The sequence below is a fragment of the Engystomops pustulosus genome, unplaced genomic scaffold, assembly GCF_040894005.1.
Source record: "Engystomops pustulosus unplaced genomic scaffold, aEngPut4.maternal MAT_SCAFFOLD_141, whole genome shotgun sequence".
Lineage (NCBI taxonomy): Eukaryota > Metazoa > Chordata > Amphibia > Anura > Leptodactylidae > Engystomops > Engystomops pustulosus.
In genome coordinates this window covers 135,835-162,854 of record NW_027285021.1, presented here as the reverse complement: position 1 = coordinate 162,854, position 27,020 = coordinate 135,835, and the positions used below count along the sequence as shown (strand labels likewise).

The window sequence follows — 27,020 nt, the reverse complement described above, 5'->3', positions numbered from 1 at the left end:
ATGGAGAAGTGGTTATGCTGCAGCTCAGGAGTGGAGCGAGTGATGGTGGGTATGGAGAAGTGGTTATGCTGCAGCTCAGGAGCAGAACAAGTGATGGTATGTAAGGAGAGATGAAGGTTATGCTCCAGCTCAGGAGAGGATTGGATCATGGTGTGTATGGAGAAGTGGTTATGCTGCAGCTCAATAGAGGAGTGGATGATGGTGTGTAGGGAGAGGTGAAGGTTAGGCCGCAGCTCAGCACAGGATCAGATCATGGTGTGTTAGGCGAGGTGGGTGATATGCTGCAGCTCATTAGAGGAGTGGATGATGGTATGTAAGGAGATGTGGTTATGCTGCAGCTCAGGAGAGTGGATGATGGTGTTTATGGGGTGGAGAGGTGGAGGTAATGCTGCATCTAAGTAGAGGGAGCATGAGCAGTTTTTTCCCCTTAGTATTATGCTCCAGCCCTTGGATCTGGTTATACCTCTTCCCCCTGATTTACCTCAACCCCTCAGAGGCAAGTCTGTCGAGGTTGGGAGTATGTGATCGCTCTGGAGCCATATTTGCCCCAAGATCCCCCCACCCCATGTCATCGGCAAGGATCACAATAAAGTTCGGCTGCTTGTAGGTTATCTGTTGATGACAGGAACTGGATTCCAGGAACCAGAAGAACACAACACAAGTTGAAGCCAGGACCAAGCTGAGATAAGATGACGTCAAAGCCATGGTGGGACAATTCCAAGTATTATGTCCAGGGAGCAGGATCATGAATGGGGACATCATCAGGTCTTCATCCTTGTCGTGATATCTGAAAATCAAAGCAAAGCTCAGGACGCTGCAGAGTTCTCATAAAAAGAAAACAAGGATAGAAACTGGGCCGAGAGCCAATGCCAACAAACAACCAGTGCCTGAGGCTGTGGAGGACCCCAATGGACTGCAGCCGTCAACAGTCTGGGCTACAAGGACATCAATAGACTGCAGCTGTCAAAGCCTGAGGCTACAAGGACAACTATAGCTGTATAAACCACGGCCGCCAGCAGCAGGAGCTCCAAAGGACATGTATAGAGCGCGGCCACCAGCAGCAGGAGCTCCAGAGGACATGTATAGAGCGTGGCCACCAGCAGCAGGAGCTCCAGAGGACATGTATAGAGCGTGGCCGCCAGGAGCACCAGAGGACATGTATAGAGCATGGCCACCAGCAGCAGGAGCTCCAGAGGACATGTTTAGAGCGTGGCCGCCAGGAGCACCAGAGGACATGTATAGAGCGCGGCCGCCAGGAGCACCAGAGGACATGTAAAGAGCGCGGCCACCAGCAGCAGGAGCTCCAGAGGACATGTATAGAGCGCAGCCACCAGCAGCTGGAGCTCCAGGGGACATGTACAGAGCTTGGTCGCCAGCAGCAGGAGCTCCAGAGGACATGTATAGAGCGCGGCCCCCAGCAGCAGGAGCTCCAGAGGAGATGTATAGAGCGTGGCCGCCAGCAGCAGGAGCTCCAGAGGACATGTATAGAGCGCAGCCACCAGCAGCAGGAGCTCCCGGGGACATGGATAGGGCGAGGCCACCAGCAGCAGGAGCTCCAGAGGACATGTATAGACCTTGGCCACCAGCAGCAGGAGCTCCAGAGGACATATATAGAGCGCGGCCACCAGCAGCAGGAGCTCCAGGGGACATGCATAGACTGCGGCCACCAGCAGCAGGAGCTCCAGGGGACATATATAGAGCGCGGCCACCAGAAGCAGGCGCTCCAGAGGACATGTATAAAGCGCGGCCACCAGCAGCAGGAGCTCCAGGGGACATGTATAGACCTTGGCCCCCAGCAGCAGGAGCTCCAGGGGACATATATAGAGCGCGGCCACCAGCAGCAGGAGCTCCAGAGGACATGTATAAAGCGCGGCCACCAGCAGCAGGAGCTCCAGAGGACATGTATAGTCCTTGGCCACCAGCAGCAGGAGCTCCAGGGGACATGTATAGACCTTGGCCACCAGCAGCAGGAGCTCCAGAGGACATGTATAAAGCGCGGCCACCAGCAGCAGGAGCTCCAGAGGACATGTATAGACCTTGGCCACCAGCAGCAGGAGCTCCAGAGGACATGTATAGAGCGCGGCCACCAGCAGCAGGAGCTCCAGAGGACATGTATACAGCGCGGCCACCAGCAGCAGGAGCTCCAGGGGACATGTATACAGCGCAGCCACTAGCAGCAGGAGCTCCAGGGAACATGTATAGAGCGTGGCCACCAGCAGCTCCAGGGGACATGTATAGAGTGTGGCCACCAGCAGCAGGAGCTTCAGAGGACATGTATAGACCTTGGCCACCAGCAGCAGGAGCTCCAGAGGACATGTATAGACCTTGGCCACCAGCAGCAGGAGCTCCAGGGGACATGTATAGACCTTGGCCACCAGCAGCAGGAGCTCCAGAGGACATGTATAGACCTTGGCCACCAGCAGCAGGAGTTCCAGAGGACATGTATAGAGCGTGGCCACCAGCAGCAGGAGCTCCAGGGGACATGTATAGACCTTGGCCACCAGCAGCAGGAGCTCAAGAGGACATGTATAGAGCGCGGCCACCAGCAGCAGGAGCTCCAGGGGACATGTATAGACCTTGGCCACCAGCAGCAGGAGCTCCAGGGGACATGTATAGACCTTGGCCACCAGCAGCAGGAGCTCCAGGGGACATGTATAGAGCGCGGCCACCAGCAGCAGGAGTTCCAGAGGACATGTATAGACCTTGGCCACCAGCAGCAGGAGTTCCAGAGGACATGTATAGACCTTGGCCACCAGCAGCAGGAGCTCCAGGGGACATGTATAGAGCACGGCCACCAGCAGCAGGAGCTCCAGAGGACATGTATAGACCTGCCCACGAGCAGCAGGAGCTCCAGAGGACATGTATAGACCTGGCCACCAGCAGCAAGAGCTCCAGAGGACATGTATAGACCTTGGCCACCAGCAGCAGGAGCTCCAGGGGACATGTATAGACCTTGGCCACCAGCAGCAGGAGCTCCAGAGGACATGTATAGAGCGTGGCCACCAGCAGCAGGAGCTCCAGGGGACATGTATAGACCTTGGCCACCAGCAGCAGGAGCTCCAGGGGACATGTATAGACCTTGGCCACCAGCAGCAGGAGCTCCAGGGGACATGTATAGAGCGCGGCCACCAGCAGCAGGAGCTCCAGAGGACATGTAAGGACCTTGGCCACCAGCAGCAGGAGCTCCAGAGGACATGTATAGACCTTGGCCACCAGCAGCAGGAGCTCCAGAGGACATGTATAGAGCGCGGCCACCAGCAGCAGGAGCTCCAGAGGACATGTATAGACCTTGGCCACCAGCAGCAGGAGCTCAAGGGGACATGTATAGACCTTGGCCACCAGCAGCAGGAGCTCCAGGGGACATGTATAGACCTTGGCCACCAGCAGCAGGAGCTCCAGAGGACATGTATAGACCTTGGCCACCAGCAGCAGGAGCTCCAGAGGACATGTTTAGACCTTGGCCACCAGCAGCAGGAGCTCCAGGGGACATGTATAGACCTTGGCCACCAGCAGCAGGAGCTCCAGGGGACATGTATAGACCTTGGCCACCAGCATCAGGAGCTCCAGAGGACATGTATAGAGCGTGGCCACCAGCAGCAGGAGCTCCAGGGGACATGTATAGACCTTGGCCACCAGCAGCAGGAGCTCCAGAGGACATGTATAGACCTTGGCCACCAGCAGCAGGAGCTCCAGAGGACATGTATAGAGTGGGCCACCAGCAGCAGGAGCTCCAGGGGACATGTATAGACCTTGGCCACCAGAAGCAGGAGCTCCAGGGGACATGTATAGAGCGCGGCCACCAGCAGCAGGAGCTCCAGAGGACATGTATAGAGCACGGCCACCAGCAGCAGGAGCTCCAGAGGACATGTATAGAGCGCGGCCACCAGCAGCAGGAGCTCCAGAGGGCATGTATAGACCTTGGCCACCAGCAGCAGGAGCTCCAGAGGACATGTATAGACCTTGGCCACCAGCAGCAGGAGCTCCAGAGGACATGTATAGAGCGCGGCCACCAGCAGCAGGAGCTCCAGAGGACATGTATAGAGCGCGGCCACCAGCAGCAGGAGCTCCAGAGGACATGTATAGAGCGCGGCCACCAGCAGCAGGAGCTCCAGAGGACATGTATAGAGCGCGGCCACCAGCAGCAGGAGCTCCAGAGGACATGTATAGACCTTGGCCACCAGCAGCAGGAGCTCCAGAGGACATGTATAGAGCGCGGCCACCAGCAGCAGGAGCTCCAGAGGACATGTATAGAGCGTGGCCACCAGCAGCAGGAGCTCCAGAGGACATATATAGACCTTGGCCCCCAGCAGCAGGAGCTCCAGAGGACATGTATAGAGCGTGGCCACCAGCAGCAGGAGCTCCAGGGGACATGTATAGACCTTGGCCACCAGCAGCAGGAGCTCCAGAGGACATGTATAGACCTTGGCCACCAGCAGCAGGAGCTCCAGGGGACATGTATAGAGCGCGGCCACCAGCAGCAGGAGCTCCAGAGGACATGTATAGACCTTGGCCACCAGCAGCAGGAGCTCCAGAGGACATGTATAGACCTTGGCCACCAGCAGCAGGAGCTCCAGAGGACATGTATAGACCTTGGCCACCAGCAGCAGGAGCTCCAGAGGACGTGTATAGACCTTGGCCACCAGCAGCAGGAGCTCCAGAGGACATGTATAGAGCGCGGCCACCAGCAGCAGGAGCTCCAGGGGACATGTATAGAGCGCGGCCACCAGCAGCAGGAGCTCCAGAGGACATGTATAGAGCGCGGCCACCAGCAGCAGGAGCTCCAGAGGACATGTATAGAGCGCGGCCACCAGCAGCAGGAGCTCCAGAGGACATGTATAGACCTTGGCCACCAGCAGCAGGAGCTCCAGAGGACATGTATAGAGCGCGGCCACCAGCAGCAGGAGCTCCAGAGGACATGTATAGAGCGTGGCCACCAGCAGCAGGAGCTCCAGAGGACATGTATAGACCTTGGCCACCAGCAGCAGGAGCTCCAGAGGACATGTATAGACCTTGGCCACCAGCAGCAGGAGCTCCAGGGGACATGTATAGAGCGCGGCCACCAGCAGCAGGAGCTCCAGAGGACATGTATAGAGCGCGGCCACCAGCAGCAGGAGCTCCAGAGGACATGTATAGAGCGCGGCCACCAGCAGCAGGAGCTCCAGAGGACATGTATAGAGCGCGGCCACCAGCAGCAGGAGCTCCAGAGGACATGTATAGACCTTGGCCACCAGCAGCAGGAGCTCCAGAGGACATGTATAGGGCGTGGCCACCAGCAGCAGGAGCTCCAGGGGACATGTATAGAGCACGGCCACCAGCAGCAGGAGCTCCAGGGGACATGTATAGAGCGTGGCCACCAGCACTAAGATACAGCGTCCACAGTTGCCCCTCACCTCACTTGTACATAGAGCTGCTGAGGACACACATTAAGGGACACGAGTACACAGGGCAATGTGCCACCTCATCGAACCAAGGGGGAAAAAAAAGAGGGAACCGGGCTCACAGGAATCAAATTCATGAACAAGGCAGGAGGCACTATACACGAGGAGGGGGCACTGTATATGAGGGAGACAGCACAATATATGGGAAGGGGCAGTATATGGGGAGATGTTACTGCACTGCCCCGCCCTCTATGTTCCGCAGTATGTGGCCAGGGGGGCAGTACATGAGGAGGGGGACTATATAAGAGGAAGGGGCTGTATATATAAGGAGGGGGCAGTATATACAAGGAGGGGGCAGTATATACAAGGAGGGTCACTGTATATAAGGCGGAGAGCGGTATAAGGGGGCGGCATAAGGAGGCCAGTATATACAAGGAGGGGGCAGTATATACAAGGAGGGGGCAGTATATACAAGGAGGGGGCAGTATATACAAGGAGGGGAGCAGTATATACAAGGAGGGGAGCAGTATATACAAGGAGGGGAGCAGTATATACAAGGAGGGGAGCAGTATATACAAGGAGGGGAGCAGTATATACAAGGAGGGGGCAGTATATACAAGGAGGGGGCAGTATATACAAGGAGGGGGCAGTATATACAAGGAGGGGGCAGTATATACAAGGAGGGGGCAGTATATACAAGGAGGGTCACTGTATATAAGGCGGAGAGCGGTATGAGGGGGCGGCATAAGGAGGAGGGCAGTATATACAAGGAGGGGGCAGTATATACAAGGAGGGGGCAGTATATACAAGGAGGGGGCAGTATATACAAGGAGGAGGGCAGTACATACAAGGAGGAGGGCAATATAAATAAGGCAGAGGGCAGTATATAAAAGGCAGAGGGCAGTATATAAAAGGCAGAGGGCAGTATATAAAAGGCAGAGGGCAGTATATAAAAGGCAGAGGGCAGTATATAAAAGGCAGAGGGCAGTATATAAAAGGCAGAGGGCAGTATATGTAAGGCAGAGGGCAGTATAAATAAGGCAGAGGGCAGTATAAATAAGGCAGAGGGCAGTATAAATAAGGCAGGGGGCAGAATATACAAAGAGGGGGCAGTATATACAAAGAGGGGGCAGTATATACAAAGAGGGGGCAGTATATACAAAGAGGGGGCAGTATATACAAAGAGGGGTCAGTATATACAAAGAGGGGTCAGTATATACAAAGAGGGGTCAGTATATACAAAGAGGGGGCAGTATATACAAGGAGGGGAGTAGTATATACAAGGAGGGGGCAGTATATACAAAGAGGGGGCAGTATATACAAGGAGGGGGCAGTATATACAAGGAGGGGGCAGTATATACAAGGAGGGTCACTGTATATAAGGCGGAGAGCGGTATGAGGGGGCGGCATAAGGAGGAGGGCAGTATATACAAGGAGGGGGCAGTATATACAAGGAGGGGGCAGTATATACAAGGTGGAGGGCAGTATATACAAGGTGGAGGGCAGTATATACAAGGTGGAGGGCAGTACATACAAGGAGGGGGCAGTACATACAAGGAGGGGGCAGTATATACAAGGAGGGGGCAGTATATACAAGGAGGGGGCAGTATATACAAGGAGGGGGCAGTATATACAAGGAGGGTCACTGTATATAAGGCGGAGAGCGGTATGAGGGGGCGGCATAAGGAGGAGGGCAGTATATACAAGGAGGGGGCAGTATATACAAGGAGGGGGCAGTATATACAAGGAGGGGGCAGTATATACAAGGAGGAGGGCAGTACATACAAGGAGGAGGGCAATATAAATAAGGCAGAGGGCAGTATATAAAAGGCAGAGGGCAGTATATAAAAGGCAGAGGGCAGTATATAAAAGGCAGAGGGCAGTATATAAAAGGCAGAGGGCAGTATATAAAAGGCAGAGGGCAGTATATGTAAGGCAGAGGGCAGTATAAATAAGGCAGAGGGCAGTATAAATAAGGCAGAGGGCAGTATAAATAAGGCAGGGGGCAGAATATACAAAGAGGGGGCAGTATATACAAAGAGGGGGCAGTATATACAAAGAGGGGGCAGTATATACAAAGAGGGGGCAGTATATACAAAGAGGGGTCAGTATATACAAAGAGGGGTCAGTATATACAAAGAGGGGTCAGTATATACAAAGAGGGGGCAGTATATACAAGGAGGGGAGCAGTATATACAAGGAGGGGGCAGTATATACAAAGAGGGGGCAGTATATACAAGGAGGGGGCAGTATATACAAGGAGGGGGCAGTATATACAAGGAGGGTCACTGTATATAAGGCGGAGAGCGGTATGAGGGGGCGGCATAAGGAGGAGGGCAGTATATACAAGGAGGGGGCAGTATATACAAGGAGGGGGCAGTATATACAAGGTGGAGGGCAGTATATACAAGGTGGAGGGCAGTATATACAAGGTGGAGGGCAGTACATACAAGGAGGGGGCAGTACATACAAGGAGGGGGCAGTACATACAAGGAGGGGGCAGTACATACAAGGAGGAGGGCAATATAAATAAGGCAGAGGGCAGTATATAAAAGGCGGAGGGCAGTATATAAAAGGCAGAGGGCAGTATAAATAAGGCAGGGGGCAGTATAAATAAGGCAGGGGGCAGTATAAATAAGGCAGGGGGCAGTATAAATAAGGCAGGGGGCAGTATAAATAAGGCAGGGGGCAGTATAAATAAGACAGGGGGCAGTATAAATAAGGCAGGGGGCAGAATATACAAAGAGGGGGCAGAATATACAAAGAGGGGGCAGTATATACAAAGAGGGGGCAGTATATACAAAGAGGGGGCAGTATATACAAAGAGGGGGCAGTATATACAAAGAGGGGGCAGTATATACAAAGAGGGGGCAGTATAAATAAGGAGGAGGGCAGTATAAATAAGGAGGAGGGCAGTATATACGAGGCGGATGGGCAGTATATACGAGGCAGGGGGGGCAGTATATACGAGGCAGGGGGGGCAGTATATACGAGGCAGGGGGGGCAGTATATACGAGGCAGGGGGGGCAGTATATACGAGGCAGGGGGGCAGTATAAATGAGGCAGGGGGAGCAGTATATATGAGGCGGCGGCAGTATATACGAGGCAGGGGGCGTATATATGAGGCGGGGGCAGTATATATGAGACAGGGGGGCAGTATATATGAGGCAGGGGGCAGTATATATGAGACAGGGGGCAGTATATATGAGACAGGGGCAGTATATATGAGACAGGGGGGCAGTATATATGAGACAGGGGCAGTATATATGAGGCAGGGGGCAGTATATATGAGGCGGCGGCAGTATATACGAGGCAGGGGGCGTATATATGAGGCGGGGGCAGTATATATGAGACAGGGGCAGTATATATGAGGCAGGGGGCAGTATATATGAGGCGGCGGCAGTATATACGAGGCAGGGGGCGTATATATGAGGCGGGGGCAGTATATATGAGACAGGGGGGCAGTATATATGAGGCGGGGGCAGTATATATGAGACAGGGGGGCAGTATATACGAGGCAGGGGGTTGTATATATGAGGTAGGGGGCAGTATATATGAGGCAGGGGCAGTATATATGAGGCGCGGGCAGTATATATGAGGCGGGGGCAGTATATATGAGACAGGGGGCGTATATATGAGACAGGGGGCGTATATATGAGACAGGGGGGCAGTATATATGAGGCGGGGGCAGTATATATGAGGCAGGGGGCAGTATATATGAGGCAGGGGGCAGTATATATGAGGCAGGGGGCAGTATATATGAGGCAGGGGGCAGTATATATGAGGCAGGGGGCAGTATGAGGCAGGGGGCAGTATATATGAGGCAGGGGGCAGTATATATGAGACAGGGGGCAGTATATATGAGACAGGGGGAAGTATATATGAGGCGGGGGCAGTATATATGAGGCGGGGGGCAGTATATATGAGGCGGGGGGCAGTATATATGAGGCGGGGGGCAGTATATATGAGGCGGGGGGCAGTATATATGAGGCGGGGGGCAGTATATATGAGGCGGGGGGCAGTATATATATGAGGCAGGGGGTAGTATATATGAGACAGGGGGTAGTATATATGAGACAGGGGGGCAGTATATATGAGGCAGGGGGCAGTATATATGAGACAGGGGGGCAGTATATATGAGACAGGGGGGCAGTATATATGAGGCAGGGGGCAGTATATATGAGGCAGGGGGCGTATATATGAGGCAGGGGGGCAGTATATACGAGGCAGGGGCAGTATATACGAGGCAGGGGCAGTATATACGAGGCGGGGTAGTATATACGAGGCAGGGGGCAGTATATATGAGGCAGGGGGCAGTATATATGAGGCAGGGGGCAGTATATACGAGGCAGGGGGCATATATATGAGGCGGGGGGCAGTATATATGAGACAGGGGGCAGTATATATGAGGCAGGGGGCAGTATATACGAGGCAGGGGGCAGTATATACGAGGCAGGGGCAGTATATACGAGGCGGGGTAGTATATACGAGGCAGGGGGCAGTATATATGAGGCGGGGGGCAGTATATATGAGGCAGTATATACGAGGCAGGGGGCGTATATATGAGGCGGGGGGGGCAGTATATATGAGACAGGGGGGCAGTATATATGAGGCGGGGGCAGTATATACGAGGCAGGGGGCAGTATAAACGAGGCAGGGGCAGTATATACGAGGCGGGGTAGTATATACGAGGCAGGGGGCAGTATATATGAGGCGGGGGGGGCAGTATATATGAGGCGGGGGGGGCAGTATATATGAGGCGGGGGGCAGTATATATGAGGCGGGGGCAGTATGTACCGGGAGATGTCGCAGCTCCCGCCCCGCCCTCCTCCGTATTCCGCAGTGTGTTGGGGTAGGGAGGGAGGGAGGGGGTGATGTTACTGTCCTCCCCCTCCCTCTGGTATCCGGTGTGATCCGGTTCTCTCCTGTCTGCTCCGCTCCGTGAGCGCGCCCGCAGCTCTGACACGTGCGAAGACGGGGCGGTACCGGAAGCGGCAGGTGTCAAAACAAACACCGCCCCCTCCCTGCCCTCCACAGCACAGACCACGCCCCCATGTCTTACTGAGTCCCGGAAAATGAGGGGCGTACAGCGTCAGCTCTGGGGTACAGGTGGGGGGATTATGTCAGTTCAGGGGTACAGGGGGGATTATGTCAGTTCAGGGGTACAGCGGGGGTTATGTCAGTTCAGGGGTACAGGGGGGATTATGTCAGTTCAGGGGTACAGGGGGGATTATGTCAGTTCAGGGGTACAGGGGGGATTATGTCAGTTCAGGGGTACAGGGTTTGTGGATCATCACATCTGGGGTAAAGAGGGGTATTAGGTCAGCTCTGGGGTACAGGGGGGTATTATGTAAGTTCTGGGGTACAGAGGGGTATTAGGTCAGCTCTGGGGTACAGGGGGGTATTATGTAAGCTCTGGGGTACAGAGGGGTATTAGGTCAGTTCTGGGGTACAGGGGGGTATTATGTCAGCTCTGGGGCACAGGAGGTATTATGTCAGCTCTGGGGTACAGGGGGGTATTATGTCAACTCTGGGGTACAGAGGGGGTATTATGTCAGTTCAGGGGTACAGGGGGGTATTAATGTTAGCTCTGGGGTAAAGAGGGGTATTAGGTCAGCTCTTGGGTACAGGGGGGTATTATGTAAGCTCTGGGGTACAGAGGGGTATTAGGTCAGTTCTGGGGTACAGGGGGGTATTAGGTCAGCTCTGGGGTACAGGGGGGTATTATGTCAGTTCAGGGGTAGAGGGAGGTATTATGTCAGCTCTAGGGTACAGGGGGTATTATGTCAGTTCTGGGGTACAGGGGGTGTGGAGCATCAGCTCTGGGGTACAGGGGGTATTATGTCAGTTCTGGGGTACAGGGTTTGTGGAGCATCAGCTCTGGGGTACAGGGGGGTATTATGTCAGCTCCGGGGTACAGGGGTATTAGGTCAGCTCTGGGGTACAAGGGGGTATTAGGTCAGTTCTGGGGTACAGGGGGGTATTATGTCAGTTCAGGGATACAGGGGGGTATTATGTCAGCTCTGGGGTAGGGGGGTATTATGTCAGTTCTGGGGTACAGGGGGGTGTTTAGCAGCAGCTCTGGGGTACAGAGGGGTATTAGGTCAGCTCTGGGGTACAGGGGGGTATTATGTCAGCTCTGGGGTAGGGGGGTATTATGTCAGTTCTGGGGTACAGGGGGGTGTTTAGCAGCAGCTCTGGGGTACAGGGGGTATTATGTCAGCTCTGGGGTACAGGGGGTATTATGTCAGCTCTGGGGTACAGAGGGTTATTAGGTCATCTCTGGGGTACAGGGGGGTATTAGGTCAGCTCTGTGGTACAGAGGGGTATTAGGTCAGCTCTGGGGTACAGGGGTGTATTATGTCAACTCTGGGGTACAGGGGGGGTATTATGTCAGCTCTGGGGTACAGGGGGGGTATTATGTCAGCTCTGGGGTACAGGGGGTATTATATCAGTTCAGGGGTACAGGGGGGTATTAATGTCAGCTCTGGGGTACAGGGGGGTATTATGTCAGCTCTAGGGGAACAGGGGGTGTGGAGCATCAGCTCTGGGGTACAGGGGGTATTATGTCAGCTCTGGGGTACAAGGGGGTATTAGGTCATTTCAGGGGTACAGGGGGGTATTATGTCAGTTCAGGGGTACAGGGGGGTATTATGTCAGCTCTGGGGTAGAGGGGGGTATTATGCCAGCTTTGGGGTAGAGGGGGGGTATTATGTCAGCTCTGGGGTACAGGGGGGGGGGTTATGTCAGTACAGGGGGGTATTATGTCAGTTCTGGGGTACAGGGGGTGTGGAGCATCAGCTCTGGGGTACAGAGGGGTATTAGGTCAGCTCTGGGGTACAGGGGGGTATTAGGTCAGCTCTGGGGTACAGAGGGGTATTAGGTCAACTTTGGGGTACAGGGGGTATTATGTCAGCTCTGGGGTACAGGGGGGGTATTATGTCAGCTCTGGGGTACAGGGGGTATATTATGTCAGCTCTGGGGTACAGGGGGTATTATATCAGTTCAGGGGTACAGGGGGGTATTAATGTCAGCTCTGGGGTAGAGGGGGGGGTATTATGTCAGCTCTGGGGTACAGGGGGTGTGGAGCATCAGCTCTGGGGTAGAGGGAGGGTATTAGGTCAGTTCTGGTGTACAAGGGTGTATTAGGTCAGTTCTGGGGTACAGGGGGTATTAGGTCAGCTCTGGGGTACAGGGGGGTATTAGGTCAGTTCTGGGGTACAGGGGGGTATTAGGTCAGTTCAGGGGTACAGGGGGGTATTATGTCAGCTCTGGGGAAGAGGGTGGTATTATGCCAGCTTTGGGGTAGAGGGGGGGGGGGGTATTATGTCAGCTCTGGAGTACAGGGGGGGGGATTATGTCAGTTCAGGGGTACAGGGGGGTATTATGTCAGCTCTGGGGTAGAGGGGGGTATTATGCCAGCTTTGGGGTAGAGGGGGGGTATTATGTCAGCTCTGGGGTACAGGAGTGGTATTATGTCAGCTCTGGGGTACAGGGGGTATTAGGTCAGTTCTGGGGTACAGGGGGGTATTATGGCAGCTCTGGGATACAGGGGGTATTATGCCAGTTCTGGGGTACAGGGGGGTATTATGTCAGCTGTGGGGTATTACGTCAGCTCTGGGGTACAGGGGGTATGTCAGTTCAGGGGGGTATTATGGCAGCTCTGGGGTACAGGGGGTATTATGCCAGTTCTGGGGTACAGGGGGGTATTATGTCAGTTCTGGGTTACAGGGGGTATTATGGCAGCTCTGGGGTACAGGGGGTATTATGCCAGTTCTGGGGTACAGGGGGTATTATGCCAGTTCTGGGGTACAGGGGGTATTTGGTCAGCTCTGGGGTACAGAGGGGTATTAGGTCAGATCTGGCGTACAGGGGGGTATTAGGTCAATTCTGGGTTACAGGGGGGTATTATGGCAGCTCTGGGGTACAGGGGGTATTATGGCAGTTCTGGGGTACAGGGGGGTATTAGGTCAGTTCTGGGGTACAGGGGGTATTATGTCAGCTCTGGGGTACAGAGGGGTATTATGTCAGTTCTGGGGTACAAGGGGGGTATTGGGTCAATTCTGGGGTACAGGGGGGGGGTATAATGTCAGCCCTGGGGTACAGGTGGGTATTATGTCAGCTCTTGGGTACAGGGGGGGTATTATGTCAGCTCTGGGGTACAGGGGGATATTATGTCAGCTCTGGGGTACAGGGGGCATTAGGTCAGTTCTGGGGTATAGGGGGGTATTATGGCAGTTCTGGGGTACAGGGGGTATTAGGTCAGTTCTGGGGTACAGGGGTGTATTATGTCAGCTCTGGGCTAGAGGGGGGTATTATGTCAGTTCAGGGGTACAGGGGGGTATTATGTCAGCTCTAGGGTAGAGGGGGGTTATTATGTCAGCTCTGGGGTACAGGGGGGTATTATGTCAGCTCTGGGGTACAGGGGGTATTAGGTCAGTTCTGGGGTACAGGGGGGTATTATGTCAGTTCAGGGGTACAGGGGGTATTATGTCAGCTATAGGGTACAGGGGGTATTATGTCAGTTTGGGGGTGCAGGGGGGTATTATGTCAGCTCTGGGGTACAAGGGGAGTGTGGAGCATCAGCTCTGGGGTACAGGGGGTATTATGTCAGTTCTGAGATACAGGGGGTATTATGTTAGTTCAGGGGTAGAGGGGGGTATTAGGTCAGTTCAGGGGGTATTATGTCAGTTCTGGGGTCCAGGAGTGGCGTGGAGCATCAGCTCTGGGGTACAGGGGGTATTATGTCAGTTCTGGGGTACAGGGGGGTATTATGTCAGTTCAGGGGTCCAGGGGGTGTGGAGCATCAGCTCTGGGGTACAAGGGGTATTAAGTCAGTTCTGGGGTACAAGGGGAGTGTGGAGCATCAGCTCTGGGGTACAGGGGGTATTATGTCAGTTCTGAGATACAGGGGGTATTATGTTAGTTCAGGGGTAGAGGGGGGTATTATGTCAGTTCTGGGGTACAGGGAGTGGGTATTATGTCAGTTCAGGGGGTATTATGTCAGCTTTGGGGTACAGGGAGGTATTATGTCAGCTCTGGGGTAGAGGGGGGGTATTATGTCAGCTCTGGGGTAGAGGGGGGGTATTATGTCAGTTCTGGGGTACAGGGGGTATTATGTCAGTTCTGGGGTACAGGGCGTATTAGGTCAGCTCTGGGCGACAGGGGGGTATTAGGTCAGTTCTGGGGTACAGGGGGGTATTAGGTCAGTTCTGGGGTACAGGGGGTATTATGTCAGCTCTGGGGTACAGGGGGTATTATGTCAGTTCTGGGTTACAGGGGGGTATTATGGCAGCTCTGGGGTACAGGGGGTATTATGTCAGCTCTGGGGTACAAGGGGAGTGTGGAGCATCAAGTCTGCGGTACAGGAGATATTATGTCAGTTCAGGGATACAGGCGGTATTATGTTAGTTCAGGGGTACAGGGGGGTATTAGGTCAGTTCAGGGGGTATGTCAGTTCTGGGGGTACAGGGGTGGCGTGGAGCATCAGCTCTGGGGTCCAGGGGGTGTGGAGCATCAGCTCTGGGGTACAAGGGGTATTATGTCAGTTCTGGGGGTATTATGTCAGTTCTGGGGTACAGGGGGGTATTATGTCAGTTCAGGGGGTATTATGTCAGCTCTGGGGTACAGGGAGGTATTATGTCAGCTCTGGGGTACAGGGGGTATTATGTCAGTTCTGGGGTACAGGGGGTATTATGTCAGTTCTGGGGTACGGAGGGGTATTATGTCAGCTCTGGGGTACAGGGAGGTATTATGTCAGCTCTGGGGTACAGGGAGGTATTATGTCAGCTCTGGGGTAGAGGGGGGGGGTGTATTATGTCAGTTCTGGGGTACAGGGGGTATTAGGTCATTTCTGGGGTACAGGGGCTATTATGTCAGTTCTGGGGTACAGGGGGTATTATGTCATCTCTGGGGTACAGGGGGGGGGGTATTAGGTCAGTTCTGGGGTACAGGGGGTATTATGTCAGTTCTGGGGTACAGGGGGGTATTAGGTCAGTTCTGGGGTACAGGGGGGTATTATGTCAGCTCTGGGGGGGTATAATGTCAGCTCTGGGGTATAGGGGGGGTATTATGTCAGCTCTTGGGTACAGGGGGGGGTATTATTTCAGTTCTGGGTTACAGGGGGGTATAATGTCGGCTCTTGGGTACAGGGGGGTATTATGTCAGCTCTGGGGTACAGGGGGTATTATGTCAGTTCTGGGGTACAGGGGGTGTGGAGTGTCAGCTCTGGGGTACAGGGGGGTATTATGTCAGCTCTGGGGTACAGGGGGTATTATGTCATCTCTGGGGTACAGGGGGTATCATTTCAGTTCAGGGGTACAGGGTGGTATTATGTCAGTTCTGGGGTACAGGGGTGTGTGGAGTATCCGCTCTGGGGTACAGGGGGGTATTATGTCAGTTCTGGGGCACAGGGGGTATTATGTCAGCTCTGGGGTACAGGGGGGTATTATGTCAGCTCTGGGGTACAGGAGGTATTATGTCAGCTCTGGGGGGGTATATTGTCAGCTCTGGGGTATAGGGGGGGTATTATGTCAGCTCTTGGGTACAGGGGGGGGGGTATTATGTCAGTTCTGGGTTACAGGGGGGATATTATGTCAGTTCTGGGGTACAGGGGGTATTTTGTCAGTTCTGGGATACAGGGGGGGAGTGCCTGTTCTGGGGTACAGGGGGTGTGGAGTATCAGCTCTGGGGTACAGGGGGTATTATGTCAGCTCTGGGGTACAGGGGGTATTATGTTAGCTCTGGGGTACAGGGGGGGTATTATGTCAGCTCTTGGTTACAGGGGGGGGGTATTATGTCAGCTCTGGGGTACAGGGGGGTATAATGTCGGCTCTGGGGTACAGGGGGGGTATTATGTCAGTTCTGGGGTACAGGGGGTGTGGAGTATCAGCTCTGGGGTACAGGGGGTATTATGTCAGTTCTGGGGTACAGGGGGGGGGTATTATGTCAGCTCTGGGGTACAGGAGGTATTATGTTAGCTCTGGGGTACAGGGGGGGTATTATGTCAGCTCTTGGGTACAGGGGGGTATTATGTCAGCTCTGGGTTACAGGGGGGGTATTATGTCAGTTCTGGGGTACAGGGGGTATTTTGTCAGTTCTGGGATACAGGGGGGGGAGTGCCAGTTCTGGGGTACAGGGGGTGTGGAGTATCAGCTCTGGGGTACAGGGGGTATTATGTCAGCTCTGGGGTACAGGGGGTATTATGTTAGCTCTGGGGTACAGGGGGTATTATGTCAGCTCTTGGGTACAGGGGGGTATTATGTCATCTCTGGGGTACAGGGGGTATTATGTCATCTCTGGGGTACAGGGGGTATCATTTCAGTTCAGGGGTACAGGGTTGTATTATGTCAGTTCTGGGGTACAGGGGTGTGCGGAGTATCAGCTCTGGGGTACAGGGGGGTATTATGTCAGCTCTTGGGTACAGGGGGGTATTATGTCAGCTCTTGGGTACAGGGGGGTATTATGTCATCTCTGGGGTACAGGGGGTATTATGTCATCTCTGGGGTACAGGGGGTATCATTTCAGTTCAGGGGTACAGGGTTGTATTATGTCAGTTCTGGGGTACAGGGGTGTGCGGAGTATCAGCTCTGGGGTACAGGGGGGTATTATGTCAGTTCTGGGGCACAGGGGGTATTATGTCAGCTCTGGGGTACAGGGGGGTATTATGTCAGCTCTGGGGTACAGGGGTATTATGTCAGCTCTGGGGTACAGGGGGTATTATGTCAGCTCTGGGGTACAGGGGGTATTATGTTAGCTCTGGGGTACAGGGGGGGTATTATGTCAGCTCTTGGTTACAGGGGGGGGTATTATGTCAGCTCTGGGGTACAGGGGGGTATAATGTCGGCTCTGGGGTACAGGGGGGGTATTATGTCAGTTCTGGGGTACAGGGGGTGTGGAGTATCAGCTCTGGGGTACAGGGGGTATTATGTCAGCTCTGGGGTACAGGGGGTATTATGTTAGCTCTGGGGTACAGGGGGGGTATTATGTCAGCTCTGGGGTACAGGGGGGGTATTATGTCAGCTCTGGGGTACAGGGGGGTATTATGTCAGCTCTGGGTTACAGGGGGTATTATGTCAGCTCTTGGGTACAGGGGGGTATTATGTCAGCTCTTGGGTACAGGGGGGTATTATGTCATCTCTGGGGTACAGGGGGTATTATGTCAGTTCTGGGGTACAAGGGGAGTGTGGAGCATCAGCTCTGGGGTACAGGGGGTATTATGTCAGTTCTGGGGTACAAGGGGAGTGTGGAGCATCAGCTCTGGGGTACAGGGGGTATTATGTCAGTTCTGAGATACAGGGGGTATTATGTTAGTTCAGGGGTAGAGGGGGGTATTATGTCAGCTCCGGGGTACAGGGAGTGGGTATTATGTCAGTTCTGGGGTACAGGGAGTGGGTATTATGTCAGTTCAGGGGGTATTATGTCAGCTCTGGGGTACAGGGAGGTATTATGTCAGCTCTGGGGTAGAGGGGGGGTATTATGTCAGTTCTGGGGTACAGGGGGTATTAGGTCAGCTCTGGGCCACAGGGGGGTATTAGGTCAGTTCTGGGGTACAGGGGGGTATTAGGTCAGTTCTGGTGTACAGGGGGTATTATGTCAGTTCTGGGTTACAGGGGGGTATTATGGCAGCTCTGGGGTACAGGGGGTATTATGTCAGCTCTGGGGTACAGGGGGTATTATGTCAGTTCTGGGTTACAGGGGGGTATTATGTCAGCTCTGGGGTACAGGGGGTATTATGTCAGTTCTGGGGTACAGGGGGGTATTATGTCAGTTCAGGGGTCCAGGGGGTGTGGAGCATCAGCTCTGGGGTACAAGGGGTATTAAGTCAGTTCTGGGGTACAAGGGGAGTGTGGAGCATCAGCTCTGGGGTACAGGGGGTATTATGTCAGTTCTGAGATACAGGGGGTATTATGTTAGTTCAGGGGTAGAGGGGGGTATTATGTCAGTTCTGGGGTACAGGGAGTGGGTATTATGTCAGTTCAGGGGGTATTATGTCAGCTTTGGGGTACAGGGAGGTATTATGTCAGCTCTGGGGTAGAGGGGGGGTATTATGTCAGTTCTGGGGTACAGGGGGTATTATGTCAGTTCTGGGGTACAGGGCGTATAAGGTCAGCTCTGGGCCACAGGGGGGTATTTGGTCAGTTCTGGGGTACAGGGGGGTATTAGGTCAGTTCTGGGGTACAGGGGGTATTATGTCAGCTCTGGGGTACAGGGGGTATTATGTCAGCTCTGGGGTACAGGGGGTATTATGTCAGTTCTGGGTTACAGGGGGGTATTATGGCAGCTCTGGGGTACAGGGGGTATTATGTCAGCTCTGGGGTACAAGGGGAGTGTGGAGCATCAAGTCTGCGGTACAGGAGATATTATGTCAGTTCAGGGATACAGGCGGTATTATGTTAGTTCAGGGGTACAGGGGGGTATTAGGTCAGTTCAGGGGGTATGTCAGTTCTGGGGGTACAGGGGTGGCGTGGAGCATCAGCTCTGGGGTCCAGGGGGTGTGGAGCATCAGCTCTGGGGTACAAGGGGTATTATGTCAGTTCTGGGGTACAGGGGGGTATTATGTCAGTTCAGGGGGTATTATGTCAGCTCTGGGGTACAGGGAGGTATTATGTCAGCTCTGGGGTACAGGGAGGTATTATGTCAGCTCTGGGGTAGAGGGGGGGGGGGTGTATTATGTCAGTTCTGGGGTACAGGGGGTATTAGGTCATTTCTGGGGTACAGGGGCTATTATGTCAGTTCTGGGGTACAGGGGGTATTATGTCATCTCTGGGGTACAGGGGGGGGTATTAGGTCAGTTCTGGGGTACAGGGGGTATTATGTCAGTTCTGGGGTACAGGGGGGTATTAGGTCAGTTCTGGGGTACAGGGGGGTATTATGTCAGCTCTGGGGGGGTATAATGTCAGCTCTGGGGTATAGGGGGGGTATTATGTCAGCTCTTGGGTACAGGGGGGGGTATTATTTCAGTTCTGGGTTACAGGGGGGTATAATGTCGGCTCTTGGGTACAGGGGGGTATTATGTCAGTTCTGGGGTACAGGGGGTGTGGAGTATCAGCTCCGGGGTACAGGGGGTATTATGTCAGCTCTGGGGTACAGGGGGTATTATGTCAGTTCTGGGGTACAGGGGGTGTGGAGTGTCAGCTCTGGGGTACAGGGGGGTATTATGTCAGCTCTGGGGTACAGGGGGTATTATGTCATCTCTGGGGTACAGGGGGTATCATTTCAGTTCAGGGGTACAGGGTGGTATTATGTCAGTTCTGGGGTACAGGGGTGTGTGGAGTATCCGCTCTGGGGTACAGGGGGGTATTATGTCAGTTCTGGGGCACAGGGGGTATTATGTCAGCTCTGGGGTACAGGGGGGTATTATGTCAGCTCTGGGGTACAGGAGGTATTATGTCAGCTCTGGGGGGGTATATTGTCAGCTCTGGGGTATAGGGGGGGTATTATGTCAGCTCTTGGGTACAGGGGGGGGTATTATGTCAGTTCTGGGTTACAGGGGGGGTATTATGTCAGTTCTGGGGTACAGGGGGTATTTTGTCAGTTCTGGGATACAGGGGGGGGAGTGCCAGTTCTGGGGTACAGGGGGTGTGGAGTATCAGCTCTGGGGTACAGGGGGTATTATGTCAGCTCTGGGGTACAGGGGGTATTATGTTAGCTCTGGGGTACAGGGGGGGTATTATGTCAGCTCTTGGTTACAGGGGGGGGGTATTATGTCAGCTCTGGGGTACAGGGGGGTATAATGTCGGCTCTGGGGTACAGGGGGGGTATTATGTCAGTTCTGGGGTACAGGGGGTGTGGAGTATCAGCTCTGGGGTACAGGGGGTATTATGTCAGCTCTGGGGTACAGGGGGTATTATGTTAGCTCTGGGGTACAGGGGGGGTATTATGTCAGCTCTGGGGTACAGGGGGGGTATTATGTCAGCTCTTGGGTACAGGGGGGTATTATGTCAGCTCTGGGTTACAGGGGGTATTATGTCAGCTCTTGGGTACAGGGGGGTATTATGTCAGCTCTTGGGTACAGGGGGGTATTATGTCATCTCTGGGGTACAGGGGGTATTATGTCATCTCTGGGGTACAGGGGGTATCATTTCAGTTCAGGGGTACAGGGTTGTATTATGTCAGTTCTGGGGTACAGGGGTGTGCGGAGTATCAGCTCTGGGGTACAGGGGGGTATTATGTCAGTTCTGGGGCACAGGGGGTATTATGTCAGCTCTGGGGTACAGGGGGGTATTATGTCAGCTCTGGGGTACAGGGGGTATTATGTCAGCTCTGGGGTACAGGGGGTATTATGTCAGCTCTGGGGTACAGGGGGGGTATTATGTCAGCTCTTGGTTACAGGGGGGGGGGGGTATTATGTCAGCTCTGGGGTACAGGGGGGTATAATTTCGGCTCTGGGGTACAGGGGGGGTATTATGTCAGTTCTGGGGTACAGGGGGTGTGGAGTATCAGCTCTGGGGTACAGGGGGTATTATGTCAGCTCTGGGGTACAGGGGGTATTATGTTAGCTCTGGGGTACAGGGGGGGTATTATGTCAGCTCTGGGGTACAGGGGGGGTATTATGTCAGCTCTGGGGTACAGGGGGGTATTATGTCAGCTCTGGGTTACAGGGGGTATTATGTCAGCTCTTGGGTACAGGGGGGTATTATGTCAGCTCTTGGGTACAGGGGGGTATTATGTCATCTCTGGGGTACAGGGGGTATTATGTCAGTTCTGGGGTACAAGGGGAGTGTGGAGCATCAGCTCTGGGGTACAGGGGGTATTATGTCAGTTCTGAGATACAGGGGGTATTATGTTAGTTCAGGGGTAGAGGGGGGTATTATGTCAGCTCCGGGGTACAGGGGGGTATTATGTCAGTTCTGGGGTACAGGGAGTGAGTATTATGTCAGTTCAGGGGGTATTATGTCAGCTCTGGGGTACAGGGAGGTATTATGTCAGCTCTGGGGTAGAGGGGGGGTATTATGTCAGTTCTGGGGTACAGGGGGTATTATGTCAGTTCTGGGGTACAGGGCGTATTAGGTCAGCTCTGGGCCACAGGGGGGTATTAGGTCAGTTCTGGGGTACAGGGGGGTGTTAGGTCAGTTCTGGGGTACAGGGGGTATTATGTCAGTTCTGGGTTACAGGGGGGTATTATGGCAGCTCTGGGGTACAGGGGGTATTATGTCAGCTCTGGGGTACAGGGGGTATTATGTCAGTTCTGGGTTACAGGGGGGTATTATGGCAGCTCTGGGGTACAGGGGGTATTATGTCAGCTCTGGGGTACAAGGGGAGTGTGGAGCATCAAGTCTGCGGTACAGGAGATATTATGTCAGTTCAGGGATACAGGCGGTATTATGTTAGTTCAGGGGTACAGGGGGGTATTAGGTCAGTTCAGGGGGTATGTCAGTTCTGGGGGTACAGGGGTGGCGTGGAGCATCAGCTCTGGGGTCCAGGGGGTGTGGAGCATCAGCTCTGGGGTACAAGGGGTATTATGTCAGTTCTGGGGGTATTATGTCAGTTCTGGGGTACAGGGGGGTATTATGTCAGTTCAGGGGGTATTATGTCAGCTCTGGGGTACAGGGAGGTATTATGTCAGCTCTGGGGTACAGGGAGGTATTATGTCAGCTCTGGGGTAGAGGGGGGGGGTGTATTATGTCAGTTCTGGGGTACAGGGGGTATTAGGTCATTTCTGGGGTACAGGGGCTATTATGTCAGTTCTGGGGTACAGGGGGTATTATGTCATCTCTGGGGTACAGGGGGGGGGTATTAGGTCAGTTCTGGGGTACAGGGGGTATTATGTCAGTTCTGGGGTACAGGGGGGTATTAGGTCAGTTCTGGGGTACAGGGGGGTATTATGTCAGCTCTGGGGGGGTATAATGTCAGCTCTGGGGTATAGGGGGGGTATTATGTCAGCTCTTGGGTACAGGGGGGGGTATTATTTCAGTTCTGGGGTACAGGGGGTGTGGAGTATCAGCTCTGGGGTACAGGGGGTATTATGTCAGCTCTGGGGTACAGGGGGTATTATGTTAGCTCTGGGGTACAGGGGGGGGTATTATGTCAGCTCTGGGGTACAGGGGGGGTATTATGTCAGCTCTTGGGTACAGGGGGGTATTATGTCAGCTCTGGGTTACAGGGGGTATTATGTCAGCTCTTGGGTACAGTGGGGTATTATGTCAGCTCTTGGGTACAGGGGGGTATTATGTCATCTCTGGGGTACAGGGGGTATTATGTCATCTCTGGGGTACAGGGGGTATCATTTCAGTTCAGGGGTACAGGGTTGTATTATGTCAGTTCTGGGGTACAGGGGTGTGCGGAGTATCAGCTCTGGGGTACAGGGGGGTATTATGTCAGTTCTGGGGCACAGGGGGTATTATGTCAGCTCTGGGGTACAGGGGGGTATTATGTCAGCTCTGGGGTACAGGGGGGGTATTATGTCAGTTCTGGGGTACAGGGGGGTATTATGTCAGTTCTGGGGTACAGGGGGGTATTATGTCAGTTCTGGGGTACAGGGGGTATTATGTCAGCTCTGGGGTACAGGGGGGTATTATGTCAGTTCTGGGGTACAGGAGGTATTATGTCAGTTCTGGGGCACAGGGGGTATTATGTCAGCTCTGGGGTACAGGGGGGTATTATGTCAGCTCTGGGGTACAGGGGGGTATTATGTCAGCTCTGGGGTACAGGAGGTATTATATCAGCTCTGGGGTACAGGGGGGTATTATGTCAGCTCTAGGATACAGGGGGTATTATGTCAGCTCTTGGGTACAGGGGGGTATTATATCAGTTCTGGGGTACAGGGGGGTATTATGTCAGCTCTGGGGTACAGGAGTGGTATTATGTCAGCTCTGGGGTACAGGGGGTATTATGTCAGTTCTGGGGTACAGGGGGGGTATTATGTCAGTTCTGGGGTACAGGGGGTATTATGTCAGTTCTGGGGTACAGGGGGTATTATGTCAGTTCTGGGGTACAGGGGGGTATTATGTCAGTTCTGGGGTACAGGGGGTATTATGTCAGTTCTGGGGTACGGAGGGGTATTATGTCAGCTCTGGGGTACAGGGAGGTATTATGTCAGCTCTGGGGTACAGGGAGGTATTATGTCAGCTCTGGGGTAGAGGGGGGGGGGTGTATTATGTCAGTTCTGGGGTACAGGGGGTATTAGGTCATTTCTGGGGTACAGGGGCTATTATGTCAGTTCTGGGGTACAGGGGGTATTATGTCATCTCTGGGGTACAGGGGGGGGGGTATTAGGTCAGTTCTGGGGTACAGGGGGTATTATGTCAGTTCTGGGGTACAGGGGGGTATTAGGTCAGTTCTGGGGTACAGGGGGGTATTATGTCAGCTCTGGGGGGGTATAATGTCAGCTCTGGGGTATAGGGGGGGTATTATGTCAGCTCTTGGGTACAGGGGGGGGTATTATTTCAGTTCTGGGTTACAGGGGGGTATAATGTCGGCTCTTGGGTACAGGGGGGTATTATGTCAGTTCTGGGGTACAGGGGGTGTGGAGTATCAGCTCCGGGGTACAGGGGGTATTATGTCAGCTCTGGGGTACAGGGGGTATTATGTCAGTTCTGGGGTACAGGGGGTGTGGAGTGTCAGCTCTGGGGTACAGGGGGGTATTATGTCAGCTCTGGGGTACAGGGGGTATTATGTCATCTCTGGGGTACAGGGGGTATCATTTCAGTTCAGGGGTACAGGGTGGTATTATGTCAGTTCTGGGGTACAGGGGTGTGTGGAGTATCCTCTCTGGGGTACAGGGGGGTATTATGTCAGTTCTGGGGCACAGGGGGTATTATGTCAGCTCTGGGGTACAGGAGGTATTATGTCAGCTCTGGGGGGGTATAATGTCAGCTCTGGGGTATAGGGGGGGTATTATGTCAGCTCTTGGGTACAGGGGGGGGTATTATGTCAGTTCTGGGTTACAGGGGGGGTATTATGTCAGTTCTGGGGTACAGGGGGTATTTTGTCAGTTCTGGGATACAGGGGGGGAGTGCCAGTTCTGGGGTACAGGGGGTGTGGAGTATCAGCTCTGGGGTACAGGGGGTATTATGTCAGCTCTGGGGTACAGGGGGTATTATGTTAGCTCTGGGGTACAGGGGGGGTATTATGTCAGCTCTTGGTTACAGGGGGGGGTATTATGTCAGCTCTGGGGTACAGGGGGGTATAATGTCGGCTCTGGGGTACAGGGGGGGTATTATGTCAGTTCTGGGGTACAGGGGGTGTGGAGTATCAGCTCTGGGGTACAGGGGGTATTATGTCAGCTCTGGGGTACAGGGGGTATTATGTTAGCTCTGGGGTACAGGGGGGGGTATTATGTCAGCTCTGGGGTACAGGGGGGGTATTATGTCAGCTCTTGGGTACAGGGGGGTATTATGTCAGCTCTGGGTTACAGGGGGTATTATGTCAGCTCTTGGGTACAGGGGGGTATTATGTCAGCTCTTGGGTACAGGGGGGTATTATGTCATCTCTGGGGTACAGGGGGTATTATGTCATCTCTGGGGTACAGGGGGTATCATTTCAGTTCAGGGGTACAGGGTTGTATTATGTCAGTTCTGGGGTACAGGGGTGTGCGGAGTATCAGCTCTGGGGTACAGGGGGTATTATGTCAGCTCTGGGGTACAGAGGGGTATTAGGTCAGTTCTGGGGTACAGGGGGGTATTATGTCAGTTCTGGGGCACAGGGGGTATTATGTCAGCTCTGGGGTACAGGGGGGTATTATGTCAGCTCTGGGGTACAGGGGGGGTATTATGTCAGTTCTGGGGTACAGGGGGGTATTATGTCAGTTCTGGGGTACAGGGGGGTATTATGTCAGCTCTGGGGTACAGGGGGGTATTATGTCAGCTCTGGGGTACAGGGGGGTATTATGTCAGTTCTGGGGTACAGGAGGTATTATGTCAGTTCTGGGGCACAGGGGGTATTATGTCAGCTCTGGGGTACAGGGGGGTATTATGTCAGCTCTGGGGTACAGGGGGGTATTATGTCAGCTCTGGGGTACAGGAGGTATTATATCAGCTCTGGGGTACAGGGGGGTATTATGTCAGCTCTAGGATACAGGGGGTATTATGTCAGCTCTTGGGTAAAGGGGGGGTATTATATCAGTTCTGGGGTACAGGGGGGTATTATGTCAGCTCTGGGGTACAGGAGTGGTATTATGTCAGCTCTGGGGTACAGGGGGTATTATGTCAGTTCTGGGGTACAGGGGGGGTATTATGTCAGTTCTGGGGTACAGGGGGTATTATGTCAGTTCTGGGGTACAGGGGGGTATTATGTCAGTTCTGGGGTACAGGGGGTATTATGTCAGTTCTGGGGTACGGAGGGGTATTAGGTCAGCTCTGGGGTACAGAGGGGTATTAGGTCAGTTCTGGGGTACAGGGGGTATTATGTCAGCTCTGGGGTACAGGGGGGTATTATGTCAGCTCTGGGGTACAGGGGGTATTATGTCAGTTCTGGGGTACAGGGGGGGTATTATGTCAGTTCTGGGGTACAGGGGTGTGTGGAGTATCAGCTCTGGGGTACAGGGGGTATTATGTCAGCTCTGGGGTACAGGGAGGTATTAGGTCAGCTCTGGGGTACAGGGGGGGTATTATGTCAGTTCTGGGGTAACGGGGGTATAATATCAGCTCTGGGGTACAGGGGGGTATTAGGTCAGCTCTGGGGTACAGGGGGTATTATGTAAGCTCTGTGGTACAGGGGGTATTAGGTCAGCTCTGGGGTACAGGGGGGTATTATGTCAGTTCTGGGGTAACGGGGGTATAATATCAGCTCTGGGGTACAGGGGGGTATTAGGTCAGTTCTGGGGTACAGGGGGGGTATTATGTCAGTTCTGGGGTACAGGGGGTGTTATGTAAGCTCTGTGGTACAGGGGGTATTAGGTCAGCTCTGGGGTACAGGGGGTATTATGTAAGCTCTTGGGTACAGGGGGTTTTAGGTCAGCTCTGGGGTACAGGGGGTATTATGTAAGCTCTGGGGTACAGGGGGTATTATGTAAGCTCTTGGGTACAGGGGGTTTTAGGTCAGCTCTGGGGTACAGGGGGGTATTATGTAAGCTCTGGGGTACAGGGGGTATTATGTAAGCTCTTGGGTACAGGGGGTTTTAGGTCAGCTCTGGGGTACAGGGGGGTATTATGCAAGCTCTGGGGTGCAGGGGGTATAATGACAGTTCTAGGGGTATTATGAAAGCTCTGGGGTACAGGGGGTATTAGGTCAGCTCTGGGGTACTTGTGCCCCGCAGGTGTATTACCCCATGAGCTCGCACTCTGCACCTTTGCTGATAACAGGTGGGGAACCCTTTGCGGTCATAGAGGCCCCGCCCCTGCAGCAGTAGCGCAGGGGTTAATGATCACGTGGGGCCGGCAAAGAGGCGCGGCCCCGATACACGCGCGTTCCCGCTCCAGACCGGCTGCAGCCAGTATATATACAGCGTGCGAGACCGGAGGAGATACAGAACCGAGAGATATGAGACACTCTCACTGACCGAACCGAGACCGCCGAGCCCGGGACACAGGTACACAGAGACCCCACCCGAGAGAGAGACCGAGACCCCCAGACACCTGACCTAGAGAGAGACCCCCCAGACACCTGACCCAGAGAGAGAGAGAGAGACCGAGCCCCCCAGACACCTGACCCAGAGAGAGAGAGAGAGAGAGAGACCGAGACCCCCCAGACACCTGACCCAGA

General features: G+C 53.9%; 2 protein-coding genes across 5 annotated transcripts in view; one reads left to right on the top strand and one right to left on the bottom strand.

Annotated features, from left to right (window-relative positions):
- ARSG (arylsulfatase G) overlaps positions 1–27,020 on the bottom strand; it is a 120,029-nt gene that overhangs the window by 53,880 nt on the left and 39,129 nt on the right. The window contains exons 1-2 of one of the 2 annotated variants that reach the window (XM_072131774.1): positions 10,176–10,218; positions 482–787 (exon numbers count right to left, since the gene is read on the bottom strand). In XM_072131774.1, the coding sequence (XP_071987875.1) occupies positions 482–762 (281 nt within the window). In that variant the 5' untranslated portion in view covers positions 763–787; positions 10,176–10,218. Of the gene's footprint in view, positions 1–481; positions 788–10,175; positions 10,219–27,020 lie in introns of those variants that run through there. The other variant, XM_072131773.1, reaches the window with a different exon arrangement.
- Positions 10,365–27,020, top strand: part of SLC16A6 (solute carrier family 16 member 6) — a 45,632-nt gene continuing 28,976 nt past the window's right edge. Inside the window, exon 1 of one of the 3 annotated variants that reach the window (XM_072131771.1) lies at positions 10,365–10,481. The gene's annotated coding sequence lies outside the window, so the exon portion shown is untranslated. Of the gene's footprint in view, positions 10,488–26,688; positions 26,848–27,020 lie in introns of those variants that run through there. The other 2 variants (XM_072131770.1, XM_072131769.1) reach the window with 2 other exon arrangements.